The sequence below is a fragment of the Erpetoichthys calabaricus genome, chromosome 18 (assembly GCF_900747795.2).
Source record: "Erpetoichthys calabaricus chromosome 18, fErpCal1.3, whole genome shotgun sequence".
In the NCBI taxonomy this organism is placed as follows: domain Eukaryota; kingdom Metazoa; phylum Chordata; class Cladistia; order Polypteriformes; family Polypteridae; genus Erpetoichthys; species Erpetoichthys calabaricus.
This window is the reverse complement of record NC_041411.2, coordinates 79,554,315-79,572,206: the sequence shown is the minus strand read 5'-3', so window position 1 is coordinate 79,572,206 and position 17,892 is coordinate 79,554,315. Positions and strand designations below refer to the sequence as shown.

General features: G+C 44.7%; 1 protein-coding gene across 2 annotated transcripts in view; it reads right to left on the bottom strand.

Moving 5' to 3' along the window:
- camk1b (calcium/calmodulin-dependent protein kinase Ib) overlaps positions 1-17,892 on the bottom strand; it is a 216,418-nt gene that overhangs the window by 123,063 nt on the left and 75,463 nt on the right. For both annotated transcript variants that reach the window (XM_028824645.2, XM_028824644.2), the window contains exon 2: positions 14,567-14,683. In XM_028824645.2, the coding sequence (XP_028680478.1) occupies positions 14,567-14,652 (86 nt within the window). In that variant the 5' untranslated portion in view covers positions 14,653-14,683. The remainder of the gene's footprint in view (positions 1-14,566; positions 14,684-17,892) is intronic.

The following is a 17,892-nucleotide window of genomic DNA, read 5'->3' as shown; positions in this document are numbered from 1 at the left end:
AAGTGTACAATCAAGCGATGCAACCTAAAAGTAAATATTTACGGTTGGCTTACAAGGGACTTCCTGGATCTGAGGACAGCAGCTGGTTCTGTGGGGGTGGCAGCAGCCGGGAAGGTGTCACTTGTTCTCCCATGATGTCCCACGATGAACTCCTTCCAAAGTCCGCATATTTGTAAACAGTATGACAGGGAGACGGAACTCAGCAGGCACGGTGAGATTGAGCGGCTTGGTGGGGGTAGTGAGTGCGGGGCAGCTGTTCACGGCTTCGGCCAGGCTGGCGGGCGTGATAATCAAGAAATCCACTGTAGCCGGGTGCGAGCGCGACACAAATGAATGAACTAGAGGGTGACGGCGCGTGACGAGGTGGTGGTGGTGGTGGGCACGATTTCTGTCTTGTGTGTGTGCAAAACGGATGAAAGCCCCCCACGGGGCTGACAAGCAGATTTCTTGGCTTTTTCAAACAGCCCTGTCTGCTTCTTTTTTTTTTTCTTTCACCTGGCACAGAGTCAGGAGTTATAAATAAAGTGAAGAGGAAGTTCCCAGAAATAATATATGTGTGTGTGTGTGTGTTGTGTGTGTGTGTGCTGGGAATGCTCAGGGCACATTAGCAGAATAAGGCACCACAAAGAGTGACGAGAGTATGGGGGCACAAACCTGGGTTCAAATGTCACAACTTGGGACTAACGGCCTATGACCTGGCTGTGTGAAGTGAGACTTACTGGCGTGGGTGAGCCCTGCAGTGGACAGATGCCTGGTCTGGTCTGGGTGGGGTTGGTTGGGACCAAACTGCCAACGCTCCGCAAACGATACTTAAATGTAACCCCCACCCTGGATTCAGAACATCCTGATCCACTACAGATTGCCCATCAGACCACGTGTTGGCATGGAAGATACTGGGATTAACTTGGAAAAAAGTCGGCACCAGAGTCAGGATCACGTTCTTGGATTTTTCCCCCAATTCATTTAACACCATTCTTCCTCATCGAGTGTGTGTGTGTGTGTGTGTGTGTGGCTGGGCTCCAGGCTTTGCATCTTTTAATGCCCTCCACAATCACCTGGATCGTGGACTACCTGACTAGCAATTAAGAAGCAGCAAAGTCAAATATCAAATAGATAGATAGATAGATAGATAGATAGATAGATAGATAGATAGATAGATAGATAGATAGATAGATAGATAGATAGATAGATAGATAGATAGATAGATAGATAGATAGATAGATAGATAGATATATGAAAGGCACTAGATAGATAGATAGATAGATAGATAGATAGATAGATAGATAGATAGATAGATAGATAGATAGATAGATAGATAGATAGATAGATAGATAGATAGATAGATAGATAGATATGAAAGGCACTAGATAGATAGATAGATAGATAGATAGATAGATAGATAGATAGATAGATAGATAGATAGATAGATAGATAGATAGATAGATAGATAGATAGATAGATAGATAGATAGATAGATAGAGTGGTGGATGGCCTGCTAACTATTCCGGCCCTCACCCCCAGGCCGCCAGGTGGAGCTCTCCCGACAGCATGGAGGTTCCCCGAATTCCAGCAGGGCCTCATGGACCTTGTAGTTTGTATGCACAGCCCTGCTGGATACCATGGGGGCCACCGGGTGTCGCTGTAGGGAGGCTCAAGGACTTATACGTGCCCTATAACTCGGAACCATGTCATGATCATATGACCAGAAGGAACAACGTGTTTCCGGGTTGAAGAGAAGGACTTTTTATATGACCCAGAAGTGATAAGAAATCACATGAACTGTAGGACTGGAAACACTTCCAGGTCAGGGAATATAAAAGGACTGTGGGAAAGCCCAGACGCTGAGCTGAGCTGGGTGGAAGGGTGGCAACGCGTCTGGGAGAGGAGGATTGGTTTATTGTATTGATTACTGATTATTGTATGTGTAGTGTGGAGTGGCGGGTGCTTAGTGCACATTATTATAAAATAAATAATAATTGGAATTTTACCCGGTGTTTGGAGCGGTACCTGAGGGTTCAAGGGCACTCTAGCGCCCCCTACTATTACAATAGATAGATAGATAGATAGATAGATAGATAGATAGATAGATAGATAGATAGATAGATAGATAGATAGATAGATAGATAGATAGATAGATAGATACTTTATTAATCCCAAGGGGAAATTCACAAGGTATTGTGAATATTGGAGTATTGAGTATTGGATTCCCCTGCTGAATTGGCAAGTTTGCTCGCTTAGAAACAAAACGAACAGTCTCCCTCTGTATGGTAGTTTTATTTTAATGGAGGGAGAGAGAGAATATCAACCAAAAATCCAGAAAAAAAAACACATCTCTCTATTAAAATAAAAATATCTTGGGACGAGACGTGACTTTTTGAAGAGACTTTGTGGAAGGAAGTCCCGCGAGATGGAGACTTTTACCAGGAGATTCTTTGAAGTCACGCCCTACTTACAACTAGTTTCAAACAAGATCACAGTGCATTCCGCCACTTAACCTGGACAGACACCAGTCCATTAAAGGGCTTACTTGTGAACGAACACACACACACGTGTATCCAGCAGGGGGCACTAGCTCCCTTGTTGGAATGAGTTCTTTTGTAATTGCGGTGTGTTACATAACCCAAAACTATATAGATATGATATACAAAGGCGATACACCTCCCTTAGTGATACGGCAGGAAGAAATCACATTGGAGAAATAACTTCCCTTTCTTTAATGACTACTCTTTCTTCATGTGCAGGCCCTCACTTCTGTGAATCATGCCATTCCAAACAAGGCAAAGAGAGGATTCAATTTCATGCCGAGTTTGACACACAGAAATAGCATACAATGCCCATTGTCCCTTTCTTGTCTTCTAATGCTTGCCTAATAGTTCTAAATGACGTGTGTTAAATCTGGCCTTGTGTTAGCTGTACATTTGAGTAGAAAAAAAAGTAGATTTCGAAACTATTTTTGTACAGAGCACAGTGACATATTAAACATATTACATTCCACCCTTTGTCACTACACACCCTTACGAAGGTCCAGTTTAGAATCACCCATTCATCTAAACATGGCAGCAAGAAACGATGAAGTCAAACGAATTAACGCGAAAAATCGGTTACACGGCCAATTGGTTAAATGCGTATCAATAGACTCTGCTGAAACAGTTAGTAGTGGTGGTGCGGAAGATGAAAACATCAGCTTACAATATCACGAAGAATATCTACAACCGTTAACACCGTCTGGTCTTCCACCGGCCGAATTACTGTTGAAGAAGGACATTTCGTAATGTTATTGCGTAATTTATATCTGAGTGATGGGCTATGCAATGGAACAAGATTAGTTGTACAGTGATCCCTCCTCGATCGCGGGGGTTGCGTTCCAGAACCCCCCGCGAAAGGTGAAAATCCGTATATATTAATATGGTTATCTATATATATAATTCACAAAGTCGCCGCCAAAGGGGGAAGACAACCATGAAAGCACGCACACCAAAACAAGACACCCATGAAAGCACGCAGGAAGAGGCGTGGATTCACTAAGCCACCGACAAATAGGAAAGAGCCCCGCCCACCAACTCTATGACCATTGGATACGACGACAACTCGCAGAGCCACGCCCACTAACTGGGACGCGACGCCTCGGAAAAAACGGCGTCATTTATATTCATCTGTTGTACGCTACACATGGACCTCTGAGCCACCTTGAGTTGGGGGCAGCAAGTCTTTGATAGGTTGCAACAAAATGATGAAAGTACGGGCGCATTTTTTCACACAAGCTGTGTGTGTGTGGGTGGGTGTTAGTTAATTTGTTACTCGAAGGATTTCAAGATTTAACATGCACAGGCAGTAACACTGCAAATGCAGCCCAAACGAACCAAAAATCTTCCACAGTCTCCTTACTGTAAAGCAGCAACATTACCACTGCGCTACAAGACAGAGAATGCAGTTAAAGAATGCACCAGGCTCGATTTTACTTTCGCTTCTGTTTGGACAACTGTGTCGTTCAGAAAGTGTTCACCCATCAATACATAATTATGCGGCACATGATACGCCGTGAGTTGGCAAGAGCCACGACCACCAAGTCGGACGCAAAAACTCACCAATCACCAGGTTAGTCGAGTTCCTCCCTACTACGATCCACATGCACCTCAGAGCCACAGATTCCTTTCGGTTACGACATACAACTCCGTTCTCCATCGCAAACTGTTTTACACGCTGCATAAAGCGATTCGCATCCGCACCACCAACAATCCTTTCTTCACGGACCGTGTCTAACCTCGCTCTCTACAAACTGCAACAACTCACCACACAAGGACGCCCTATCTTTCGAGGCATTTACACTGCCGGAAGACAACCATGGGATACGCAGAAAATAGCCATGTCAGTCAACGCAGATCAGACACCCAGGCAAACAACACTGAATAATCAATAGCTGCAACCACTTTGCCCGCCCCCACTCCTCACCTGAGTCGGTTTCGTCTATGTTCAGCAGTGTTTCCCAAACTCGGTCCTGGTGAACCCCTGTGGCTGCAGGGTTTTGTTCCAACCAGATTCCTAATCATTAATGCCGGTGAAACTCATCAGGGATAAGTCGGTTTTTCAAACGCAGTCGTGTAGCAGATTAGCTGGATGTAATAATCCGAGATGAATGCGCACCTCCGCGCTGAGTGAAAACACAATGTATATTGCTGCTACAAAATGATGAAAGAACGGGCGCATTTTTTTCACACAAGCTGAGTGGGTGGGTGTTAGTTAGTTAATTAGTTACTCAAAGCAATTCAAGATTTAATATGCACAAGCAGTAACACTGCAAAAACAGCCCAAACCAGGAAAGACAGCTGGCAAAAAGTCACCAATAAACGAAACGCGTGTGCATTGTACTTACTGAAAGCAGCGTTATGGATTTTGCAAATGTTCATTTATTTCCCTCTGCTTAAAAAACATTGAAAAAGCGGCGTATACTACGCCGCGGGTTGGTTTGCAGCGTGTAAAACAGTTTGTTTGTCGCGGATAATTTGCTATCCACACAGGGAGGAACCAGGAAGCGAACCCACAATCTTCCACTGTCTCCTTACTGCAAAGCAGCCGTACTACTACAGCGCCACAAGGCAGTTAAAGAAGTTATATTTATATTTTTTACACATCACACACTAGAAGCTGCTGACGAACCCTTCTCTTCGTTGTCAGTCTGTAGCTGCGAAAAAATAAAAGCAATACCAGTTTTAACAGATGTCATTCAAGTGTATCATAAGTTTCTGTAACGTTAATGAAAATGGCCAGGAGGTGTCACTAGAGAGGTGAGTGTCAAATGCTTCGAAGCTTCGATACGACTTCCGACACAATTGCTTCAAACGTGTTGATGCTTCGTGAGGCTTCACTCCGCCCATCAGTACTCACAGGTTACTGAACGAGAAATCAGCAGACTAGCATGACGGATGGGGCGTAATGGGCGTCCTTCCCCTCTCCTCCGGATTTTTCAAATGTTAATTTTTTCCGTGTGCTTAAAAATCATTAAAAACCCAGCCTGATTATGCGGCGTATGGTACACCGCGGGTTGGCTAGTTTTTATATATTTTAAGCCCTTATAAACGCTCCCACACTCTTATAAATATTTCCCGCACAGTTATACAGCATAAACCCTTTACATTCTCTTAAGATATTAGGTAAGATTCGTTGAAATTATGTATGTAAACACACTGTTTATATACTACGCACAAACATATGTATCGTATATCATTGAGGAGTTTTATTTAATACGTAATACAATTTTAAACACATTGTATTACTTACCCAGTTATATTAGATACTGTATATTATGATTACTCCTTTAGTATTAGTCACATATCCAAAACTTTTACCTTTTCGGCAATCGTTAGCATCTTCCGTTGGCGCTTGGGCACGACCCCTGAAGCAGTAGCAGGAGCAGATCCATTTGGAGACGTAACGAAGGGCTTGACTACGCACAAAGATAAACACAAAAGAGCACAAAGGTTAACTCTTTACAACAGCGAAACACGTTGATGCTGAATGAGCGAGACGAGATGTTGGCTAACACAAAGTGGAATCGAATGCTGCTCTCCGTCGCTGAGCCAATCAGCACCCAGGAACTTAACCGCATGCTCTGATTGGGTAGCTTCTCAGCCATCCGACAATAGCATCCCTTGTATGAAATCAACTGGGCACACCAACTGAGGAAGCAGAAATCCGTGAACCAGCGAAAAATCCACGATATATATTTAGATATGCTTACATATAAGATCCGCGATAGAGTGAAGCCGCGAAAGTCGAAGCGCGATATAGCGAGGGATTACTGCATTCAAAATTGGTTGAGCAATTCTGACATGTAAAATCTGAACAGGCGACAAGAAAGGAAACGTAGTACATCTTCAGGGGATAACATTAAGCAGCAAAGGAGATCTTGATATGCCATTCGTATTAAAACGTTTACAGTTTCCCGTTAGATTAGCTTTTGCTATGACAATTAACAAATCACAGGGACAAACATTCGAAAAAGTCGGTTTACTTATTAGAGAGAAAGAAACGAAATTCTGTCACGGGCAGTTATATGTTGCGTTGTAACGATGTAACAAATACGGAATCAAAATTCAATGAGATATTGATGAAAAGTTCATTCCAAATATTGTTTTAACTGAAGTTTTACAGTAAAAGTAAAAATAGATAGATAGATAGATAGATAGATAGATAGATAGATAGATAGATAGATAGATAGATAGATACTTTATTAATCCCAAAGGGAAATTCACAAATAATGATTCATAATAATTTCATAATTATTCATTCAATTCATAAATTCATAATAATTCACAAATAATGCAGATGTAACAATTCCCATGAAAATAACAAACAATCTCTTTAAATTGTTTATCCGGTTAACCAAACCTGGGGCTGGGTGAACGGAGTGAGCAGGGGGCAGAGCCCCCAAGTTCCATAACAGTTATAAATTGATTTGCAAGTCATTGAGTGAAATAAGGATTTGATCAAACTACAACCCAGACAGAATTCTGGTTCCCACCGATCAATCAATCGATCAATTCCAGATACTCCTGATCTTAACTCATGATGTGTATAAAGCCCACCTGTCCACAGAATCAATTTCATCCACTCCAACCTCTCCACCACCATGGGCAACATCAAAGGACGTCCTGGACAAGGCTGGAATGGGCAAGAAGACCACCAGCAAGATGCTTGGTGAGAAGGTGACAACTGTTGGTGCGATTATTTGTTAAATAGAACGTGACCATCAATCGCCCCACAGTCTGGAGCTCCATGCAAGATGTTGCCTCATGGGGTGAGGAGGATGATGAGAAAGGTGAGGGATCAACACCGAAACCACACGGGAGGAGTTTGTTAATGATCTGAAGGCAGTTGGGACCACCACAGTCGCCAAGAACACCACTGGTAACACACTACGCCGTAAGGGATTGAAATCTTGCAGCAGGTCCTCCTGCTCACGAAGGCATATCATCTACAGGCCCGTCTTGAGTATGATTCAGAGAAGGCTCGGGAGAAAGTGCTGTGGTCCGACGAAACCAAATCGATCTCCTGCCCACTTGAGCGCTGGTTGATCACATTCGTGATGGGAACACCTCTTTTTACCCTAACTGTTGGATGCCCCTTGCCCCACCTCTTGATGCCGATTGGCCATTTCATTACATTTCGTTTTTGAAAAGATTCTTTCAAATCGAAATGCAATACACACGGAGCAGCCGCTAAGCGAAACGTTTGTTTTGCTTTTGGTTTTATGGCGTGCAATCCAAAGACATAAATTGAAATGCAACACGTACTGTATTTCTATCACATTTTAAACAGACAGGAAAATTGTGGGCCGTAGGGAATAGAAATCGATTATTTGGTTAATATGTTTTTGAATATGATCAGGATAAAACTGGGCCAAAACTCAATTCCATTGCAATGTAGTTAAGACATTTAGCTTTGGTACAAATATTCCTCCCTTTGTTACCAGCCAGCTTTCCCCTATAGTGGATATTTTTGGAATTGCTTTTTTTGCGGACTTACATACTGTGGGACTTCTAGTCTACGACATACAGTAAATATTATGTATGTTGTGACGGATAAGGGCTCTCTCGCTCCCTTGAACCCTCAGACACCACGTCAGACACCAGATAAAAGTCCAATAATATTTATTATAAATAAGTGCACAATAAGCACCCTCCTCTCCACAATACTCAATAAATCAACAATAATACACTAATCAATAATCAATACAATCCTCCACTCTCCCAGACGCTTAGCCACCCTGCCTCCCAACTCAGCTCGTCTTCTGGGTTTTCCCATAGTCCTTTTATAGTCCTTGACCCGGAAGTGTTTGTCCCTCAGTCCATGTGACTTTCTATCTTTTCTATTTTTTTGTGAATTTCCCATTGGGATTAATAAAGTATCTATCTATCTATCTATCTATCTATCACTTCCGGGTCAGGTAAAAACTTCTCCTTTTCTTCATCCCAGAAGTACGTCATTTCCTCTGTCCCTGTGACCAGGACGTACTTCCGGGTTATAGGGCAAATACAAGTCTCTGAGCCTCCCTGCAGCGTCCCCCATTGGTATCCAGCAGGGCTGTGAAGGAAAACTCCAATATCCATGATGCCCTGCTGGAATTCGGGGCACCTCCATGCTGCCGGAAGGGCTCCATCTAGCGCCATGGGGGTATTGGCCGGCCATATATCACAATGTATATGTATTGGAATAACACATCGAAACCCAATGTCCATCTGCTAAGTTTGTTCTGCCGCTCACCCGGACTTTTCTTCACAAGTGACTGGTGTGAAGAACATTTGTCACCTGCTGCAGTTTAGTTGTGCCTGAGACTGATTCATATTTTGATAACATGCCTTTCCAGACCAGAAGCGCAGTTCACATTCAAAACAATAAAAATGAAGTGAAAGTCGTCGTCGCATCCCTCAACCCCCGCTTGGCACAGAGTCAGCAGTCCTACATAAAAAGTAAGAGGAAGTTTCCAGAAATACGCCTGTGAAATTTGAATGTGTGTGTTATACGCGGATGTGCAGACCAAGTAGAATCACACAAGGAGAATCAGGAGTGACAAAGATAAACGAGGCCAACCGATCCGTCTTTTTATTTTTTATATGGCACGTCTCTAAAAACTGTTCAGATGCAAAGCAAACAAAGAGCAGCTAAAATACCATCAAGAGGTGACATCCATGGAGTCACAGGGTCGGACAGATTTGTGATCAGGGAACAAGGACTCCTGCATTTTGTAAAGGTCCGATGATCCTGCTGGAGTGGCTCTTGATCCTAGAACCCACTTGTGAAAGCCAAGGGCTACCAAAGCAGAGGGGATTATTTTCCCAATAGTAGCTACGGACAAGGGAGGCTCAACAGGAACACAACCAAAGAGAACCGTAAAAGGAACGTGAAGCTAAACATACAGGGTCAGTAACGGGGTACCCGAAATAGTACCGTGCTAGCAGCAGATAAGAAGCTGACTACACAATGCAATGGAGACGACCCTTCTGGTCTAAGCGCTGCCTCCGCGGTCCCCCGTTGAGCTAATCCGCAGCTCGTCTCATTTTGGCCTCGTGTTTCTCCTCGGTTTGCTCAGCTGGCCGTCTCCTTGCCCGTTAAAGGATAAGTTGGGTATCTTTTAATGTGCCGCTACACCCCGGTTTGCAAAGCACAAACAGGCCAGGGCCGAATGTGGCCTACCAGCTCACTTCAATCGCATGCGGTTTGTCCTTTTTTCATCAGATTCATGCTTGGGTTTTATGGCACCGCAGCAGGGCACCAACTGTCCTCCTTTACCGGGCTCGGAACCGGCTGTGGTTGTGGACGCACGTGAAGTTGAGGACGATCAAACTCAGTCTAACGGAAGCCAAGGTGATAGCAGAAGATCGAACCAGCTGGAAGCAAATCGAGTCCAAAACCCATCAGCACCTACAATAGCTTACCGGCTCTGAGGGCACCCTCACCCAGTCGCCCACCAAAGGATTGACGAGCCCACTTCGAGCCCTGGGCACAACACAAGCCGGGAGAATCGGTCAGATTAAACGCTTGCACAGCTCATGGACAGAACATACAGGAGGTTTGGCATTGTACATCATATTATTTCTTGTCCCCTGTTCTTTTCTGCACAATACTTAAAGCACTCAGTTCATCGCACGAGCCATGAAAATGTCCAGTCTGTAAACGTCAATGCTGGAAGTACTAATACCTGTAAGTTCAAGTAAACCACTGGCACACACCTGTGCATAGGAGGCAGCTAAAGGGCCTGAGAGTAATTCCATGCCAGACCAGGGGGTGGCAGAGTGCATGGACTCTTATCTCACTTCTCTGCAGACGAGTTACGGGAAATTCCACCTGACCCTGATGACGTCACTTCTGGTTTCCGGGCCCAATAACATCACTTCCATTTTCCGGCCCCTACTGATGATGTCACTTCTGGTCTCAGCCCCAATTATGATGTCACTTCTGGTTTATGGCCCAATAACATCACTTCCATTTTCCGGCCCCTACTGATGATGTCACTTCTGGTCTCAGCCCCAATTATGATGTCACTTCTGGTTTATGGCCCAATAACATCACTTCCATTTTCCGGCCCCTACTGATGATGTCACTTCTGGTCTCGGCCCCAATTATCATGTCACTTCTGGTTTCTGGGCCCAATAACATCACTTCCATTTTCTGGCCCCTACTGATGATGTCACTTCTGGTTTATGGCCCAATAACATTGCTTCCATTTTCCGGCCCCTACTGATGATGTCACTTCTGGTCTCAGCCCCAATTATGATGTCACTTCTGGTTTACGGGCCCAATAACATCACTTCTGTTTATCTAGCCCTACTGATGATGCCACTTCTGGTCCTGGCCCCAATTATGATGTCACTTCTGGTTTCTGGGCCCAATAACATCACTTCCATTTTCCAGTCCTACTGATGATGTCACTTCTGGTCCCAGCCCCAATTATGATGTCACTTCTGGTCCCAACCCCAATTATGATGTCACTTCTGGTTTCCGGGCCCAATAACATCACTTCCATTTTCCAGCCCCTACTGATGATGTCACTTCTGGTCTCGGCCCCAATTATGATGTCACTTCTGGTTTACGGGCCCAATAACATCACTTCCATTTTCCAGCCCCTACTGATGATGTCACTTCTGGTCCCGGCCCCAATTATGATGTCACTTCTGGTTTACGGGCCCAATAACATCACTTCCATTTTCCAGCCCCTACTGATGATGTCACTTCTGGTCCCAGCCCCAATTATGATGTCACTTCCGGTTCCAGCCCCAGTGATGATGTCACTTCCAGTCCTGGGCCCTATAACATCACTTCTGTTTTTCCAGCCCTAACGATAACATCATTTCTGGTCCCGGGAACCAATGATGATGTCACTTCCAGTCCCAGTCCCAATGACACCTCTTTCAGTTCCGGCCCCAGTGATGGCGTCACTTCCGGTCCCAGGGCCCAATGATGGTGTCAGTACCGGCCCCGGTCTCAATGACACCATTTCCAGTTTCCGGCACCAAATGATGACGTCACTTCCTCCGCTCTCCTTTAAAGCCGCCATCTTGGTGCCAGCAAATCAGTTCTGTCATGGACTCTGACCTGTCCTACCACTATTTAACCAATTTTGCAGCCAGAAACACAATATACAGGTGGCCGCCCCAAACCTTTTTTGGTGTCTTTTTGTCAAGTTTGTGACACCACCTCCAAAGCTTTGTAATGATACAAGACTACAAATCATTCAAATCTAACTGAAGCTACCAAGTTTTACAGGATGTGAAATTATATTTATTACCCAGAATTCCCAATTTTCCTCCTAATGACCTGACTGAATTCAACAGAATACAATCGTGTTTTGCAATGACCATCAACAAAAGAGAATGTCAGTCATTAGGACAAGCGAAGAATTGATCTACGACAGGATTGTTTTAATGGTGGGTTGCATATTTAAGAGTAAGGGGCTCCACTGAATTAATAATATCAGCCCCCCCACCCCAACAAAAACAAATATAGTACAGTATATAGAAATGTACTCAGTTAGGTTACTTCTGATACCCTCGGCACTATAAGCGAGGCCAAGCCGGTAAACACAGCCAGCATATCAATAACACCAAATGACCATTAGTGCCATAACACAAGAGCCACCTACAGTCTCTGCTGTCGAGAGGTGACACAACGGAGGAGTAAACATGACTTGTCCTTACACTTACAGCGAGCACAGCGGTAGTGACACCTCTTCGTGTGAAGGCGTTGGGCTTTAGCGTCAAACGTAGGTGTTATCTGCTCTAACCTCTAGTCACATCTGCACGTCGTGAGCTGCCTTTTCTGTTTCTTTGATAAAAATAACAAAAATGAAGGCAGTTACATTATCACGCAGGATATAAAATCGGTAACGGCGGACTTTATTTCAAGGAGAACCCAAGGGTTGGAAGGGCTTGTTATCAGGCTGTTCAGATGGCTCCATCGTATACTCTAACGAGGACTCTAAATCAGACGAGATGGTCCACTTTTAATTCAGTTCAATTCAGCGTCATGGCGCGTTCACCGTAAACACACTTACAACAAAGAATGCAGATACGACGGCGAATGAAAAAGTAAAATCAATTTGAAAATTCCGCAGCTATTGCAACGGATAGAAGTTGACGCAATAAGCCACACTCCTGGTGGCTTATGGGTAGTCTGAACGCGCACAGCGCAGCACTCTGACCGTTAGTCTAGTTGAACACGGACGGGATTGCGCCGCTGCTGAATGACGTGCCGCAGTGCGGTTTAGTTGTGCCTGGGGATGGCTCATATTTTTATAACACGCCCGTGAAATGAAGTGAAAGTCTCACCCCAAAGGTTCTTCGGGCAGAGGGAATGAAACCTGCCGAGATTCACCGAAAGATGTTGGCTCAGTGTCGGAGTAAAAAAACGGAAAAGTTAATGAATGGGCCGAAAGGTGAAGAACAAGTGTGACCGATGAAGCTCGATCTGGTTGACCATCACCATTGTGCACACACAAACCCACATGGTGAACGCCTTCATCAGATAAGACCATAAAATTTTGCTGTCCGCTGTTGCTGATCATTTGGATGTCAGCTATGGATCTGCACAGGCCATCGTGCGTGATGACTTCGGTTACGGTAAATCTGCATGACATGGGTACCCCAAACATCTTACTGATCCACACAAGCCAACGACCTTTGGCGAACTTCACCAGCTTTCACTCCCTCTGCCCAAAGAAATCTCACTAAGGTGCAATCCCAGAGCGGAGCGTCCTCGTTCGCCTAGTAAGTAATGTGCGGTGAGCTTAATGGCACAAAATGGCAGCCATCGCTTCATTCAGGTGGATGCTGCACACTGGTGGTAATTGAAGTGGCTTCCCACTGTCTATGTGGAGTGCTTTGATTTGTGAGAAAAGCGTTACGTAAATCGAATGTCTTCTTCTTCCTTTCCTCCTCTCTCTTCCAGCCAAGCCTTGTCCATTTCTTCCCGACTCCACGACTGAGAAGAGGCGGAAACTTTTACGTAGGACCAGGGAGTGCTTCCGATGTCAGGACACGGCGCTCACGTGCAATGGAAAACTGCCATTACCGAGGATGTTTACATTTTTGTTATTAGTTATTAGGCCTTTCCTGATGTTATAAGGTAGTGGTGAAGGCCAAATACGTCTTCATTCCGATCATAGCACGATGGAAGACGCTCGGATGTACGCAGTATTTTACATACTGCAAGACCAAAAGCTAGCAGCTCCACCGACCAATGAGGAAAGACCGCCCACCAATGAAAAACGTTTTAATTACGATCACGTGATTTAAATGCTGCAACTGCATGATTTAAAATGACAGGGGTTGTCGATTCGCGAAAAACAACACTGTGTACGTGAAATTGAAATCTAGAGATCGTTAATTATAGGGGTGCCATCATTTTCGCAATTTGCCGAAAACTTCAAAGACGTGACATACTGGGCTTTTCCATATACCTCGGAGCCAATAAAAATCAGGACAGCCATTCCCTGCAGCTCCTCATTGTGGAAGCCAGCAGGGTTGCCCCATGGGACCACAGTTCCCAGTAAAGCCTGCTGGTGTGGGTTATGGGTACGCCAGTCCTGGAATGATGGTGTATCAGGGAGCTAAAGTCTTGGAAGGCTGTCCCCCCCACTGTCCATCCACTACACTGGCATCTCTGTCTGAGGGCACAGGGTTGATCATGGCAGGGATGCCAGTCCACCATGTCTAGTTTTTACTGTAAGAAAACAAAGAAGCACACTCAAACACACCAATGCCGCCCATGGTGCCACCCCCATCCCAACTGACAAAAGGATTTCTATTTCTGTCAGGACTTTTGTGCTTCCTATGATCCTTTCCGAATTTGTTCAATGCGGCCCACACCATCTCTTTTCTTATTAAGTTGGCAAATGACTTCCCTTATCTTGTGGCACAGAGACTGCTCTTCATAATCCACCCCATCAGGCGGGCAACTCAGCACCATGTCAAAAAAACAACACCGGCCACTTATTTACGCTTCTCTCTTCCAAAAATGGCATTTTAAGAGTCGGCGTCCAGTCGAAGGCCCAACGGGTCCGTTTGCTACTTACGTTCCCAGGACTTCTTTGAAGTCGTAGATGTCTCTTATATTATCCGTTTTCTTTTTCCAGCCATTTCCATCTTCACCCAGAGGCATTGTACTGCTATTAAAATCCACTGTGTTTGTCCTGCAAGAGGAAAGAGACAAGACAGCACAATGAGCGAGATGTGACCTCTGCAAGGGGACACAAAAATGTACAAAAAAATGTGGAAGTGGGTCAATCAAGAGAAAGAATTTTACATTCTCACATAAAGTTCACAACAAATCCAGAGACGGGCATCAGGCCTCCAACACAAGGAAGTGCAAAATGGTGAATGAGAAGCCACACGAAAGGCCGGGCCTGCCCTTCATTCAGGTCTAGAACCCTGGAATTGGGGCGGCCTAGGCCCAAACTCAAATGGCAGGCCTCCTGCCCGCACAGGCCCAAAATTAAGGCTTTTCAATATCAAAGAGATGAAAACCGTTAAACCTCGAGACCAAATCTCAAACTGAAGCAAAGCTGTTTTACAATCCAAGAATGTACCGTATACAGTATACTCGGGCATGGGTTCTCCCGCGGATAAGTCGGGGCTTCATTTTACCGTATAATTTCTGCCATTTTATAATGTCGGTCGTATAAGTCCAATGCGGAAAACTCACGCTATTGGTCTAAGAGATTACGATATGCTAATGAATGTCCACCTGAGAGAGGAACCATGGGGCACACTGCCTTTTTACTTCTATGTATTGTGCCTACGTGACCACACGGTGATACCTGAACTATTCCGAAGCGACGTTTGCACTGATTTGTGTTTTTCGTGTCTCACACCCTCATACACTTTTATCGTTTAAGAGCATCCCTTATCTACGATGAGAAGAAAATATGAAGCTGGTTTTAATTCTTTCAGGGTTGATGTTGACTTTTGTCAAAATTCGGGGTAGAGGATAGTAATCGGCTGTAAACTGTGACAAAACTCGCCCTTATGTTTTAGTTCGACTCTCTTTGCTTGAAGGAAAGTTACGCACCTTATGTTGATTTGACCTCGATTCCCTGCATGTGCATGAGTAGTGAAGAGCAAACAGCCTCTAAAATGGCAGCGACATCTTAAAGCAAATGTGCAAAGCAAAATACTCTATGGACGTTTTACGTATTGTTTCTGAATCAGACTTTGACTTTTCGGACTCTGAGTTTGATGCAAGTGATCTGGAGATGGAAAACGAAAATGAGGTAACCGCATCAGCCTATTGGTCCCCAGCTGATTGTTGTGCTGAACACATTCGTGTAGCGGATACGCCTAGAGCAGCGTTTGCCTAGGAGGACCACCACTTATGATGTCAAATCATATTGCGTCACACTGCAACTGTCACCGCCGCCCACCTGCTTTGCTAAGACAGATTGGTAGCTGGCCTGAAGTGCATTCACGCTGGCCATTGGGGCGCCCCTGCACAGCCACTGCTGCCAGAGATGCCAAACAGATGCCAGCCAGCTCTAGGAAGAGTCCTGGTGGTTTCGAACTTCTTCAACTTACGGATGATGGAGGCCACTGTGCTCATTGGGACCTTCAAAGCAGCAGAAATTTTTCTGTAACCTTCCCCAGATTTGTGCCTCGAGACAATCCTGTCTCGGAGGTCTACAGACAATTCCTTTGACTTCATGCTTGGTTTGTGCTCTGACATGAACTGTCAACTGTGGGACCTTCTATAGACAGGTGTGTGCCTTTCCAAATCATGTCCAGTCAAGTGAATTTACCACAGGTGGACTCCAATGAAGCTGCAGAAACATCTCAAGGATGATCAGGGGAAACAGGAGGCACCTGAGCTCAATTATGAGCTTCATGGCAAAGGCTGTGAATACTTATGTACGTGTGCTTTCTCAATTTTTTTATTTTTAATAAATTTGCAAAAATCTCAAGTAAACTTTTTTCATGTTGTCATTATGGGGTGTTGTGTGTAGAATTCTGAGGAAAAAAATGAATTTAATCCATTGTGGAATAAGGCTGTAACATAAGAAAATGCGCAAAAAGTGATGCGCTGGGAATACTTTCCGGTATACTGATGCTCTGTGTAAGAAAGGACAGAGCTGACTATACTTCCTTAGAAGGCTGGCGTCCTTCAACATCTGCAATAAGATGCTGCAGATGTTCTACCAGACGGTTGTGGCGAGCGCCCTCTTCTATGCGGTGGTGTGCTGGGGAGGCAGCATTAAGAAGAAGGACGCCTCACGCCTGGACAAACTGGTGAGGAAGGCAGGCTCTATTGTTGGCATGGAGCTGGACAGTCTGACATCTGTGGCAGAGCGACGGGCGTTCAGCAGGCTGCTATCAATTATGGAAAATCCACTGCATCCACTGAACAGGATCATCTCCAGACAGAGGAGCAGCTTCAGCGACATGTAATGGAGTCTTTGCCACACGTGTCACCTGAAAAGCTTTCATTCACATTCACGGAGCTGGACATTTTGACATCTGTGGTGGAGCGATGGGTGCTGAGCAGACTCCTGTCAATCATGGAGAATCCACTGAACAGGATCATCTCCAGACAGAGGAGCAGCTTCAGCGACAGACTGCTGTCACCATCCTGCTCCACTGACAGACTGAGGAGATCGTTCCTCCGTCACACTATGCGACTCTTCAATTCCACCTGAGGGAGTAAACGTTAACATTATATAAAGTTATTGTCTGTTTTTACCTGCATTATTATCAATCTTTAATTTAATATTGTTTTTTGTATCAGTAAGGTGCTGCTGGAGTATGTGAATTTCCCCTTGGGATTAATAAAGTATCTATCTATCTATCTATCCGGATGCACTGTAACTGTCCTTCTAGCAAAGAGAGTCAAACTAAAATGTAAGGGGTGATGTTTCGTCGCAGTTTACAGCTGATTATTGTCCTCTACCCCCAAATTTGGACAAAAGTCAGCCCTGAAAGAGTTAAACAATATTTAGGTTCCATTGTAACTTTATAATACAAACAGTTTATGATATGGGACTTGTGATATCATGTAAATATGCAGCTCTTTTTTATTCCTGGTCTAAATGTTAAACTCCCCCCATGGTGATTTTTCAAAGCATGCGTTGATGTCGTCTGGTGTTACCCCAGAAATTGCTGTTAATGCATCAGGCGTGACTTTCAATCCAAGGATACCCGGAAGATGCCCACCTCTTCTTGCCCCAAATTATTGAAGTACAGGACATCGATGTTCCGTCATAAACTGGAGTTGGTCGGCCCGTTAAGGCGGGAGTAAGGATTAGCAGACAAAAAGCAACGGCAAAACCAAAACTTAACAGCCTGGAAATCACAAGATGAGCAAACACTCGCAGTCACCTCCCGTACATCACTACAAGCTACACGGTGTTCA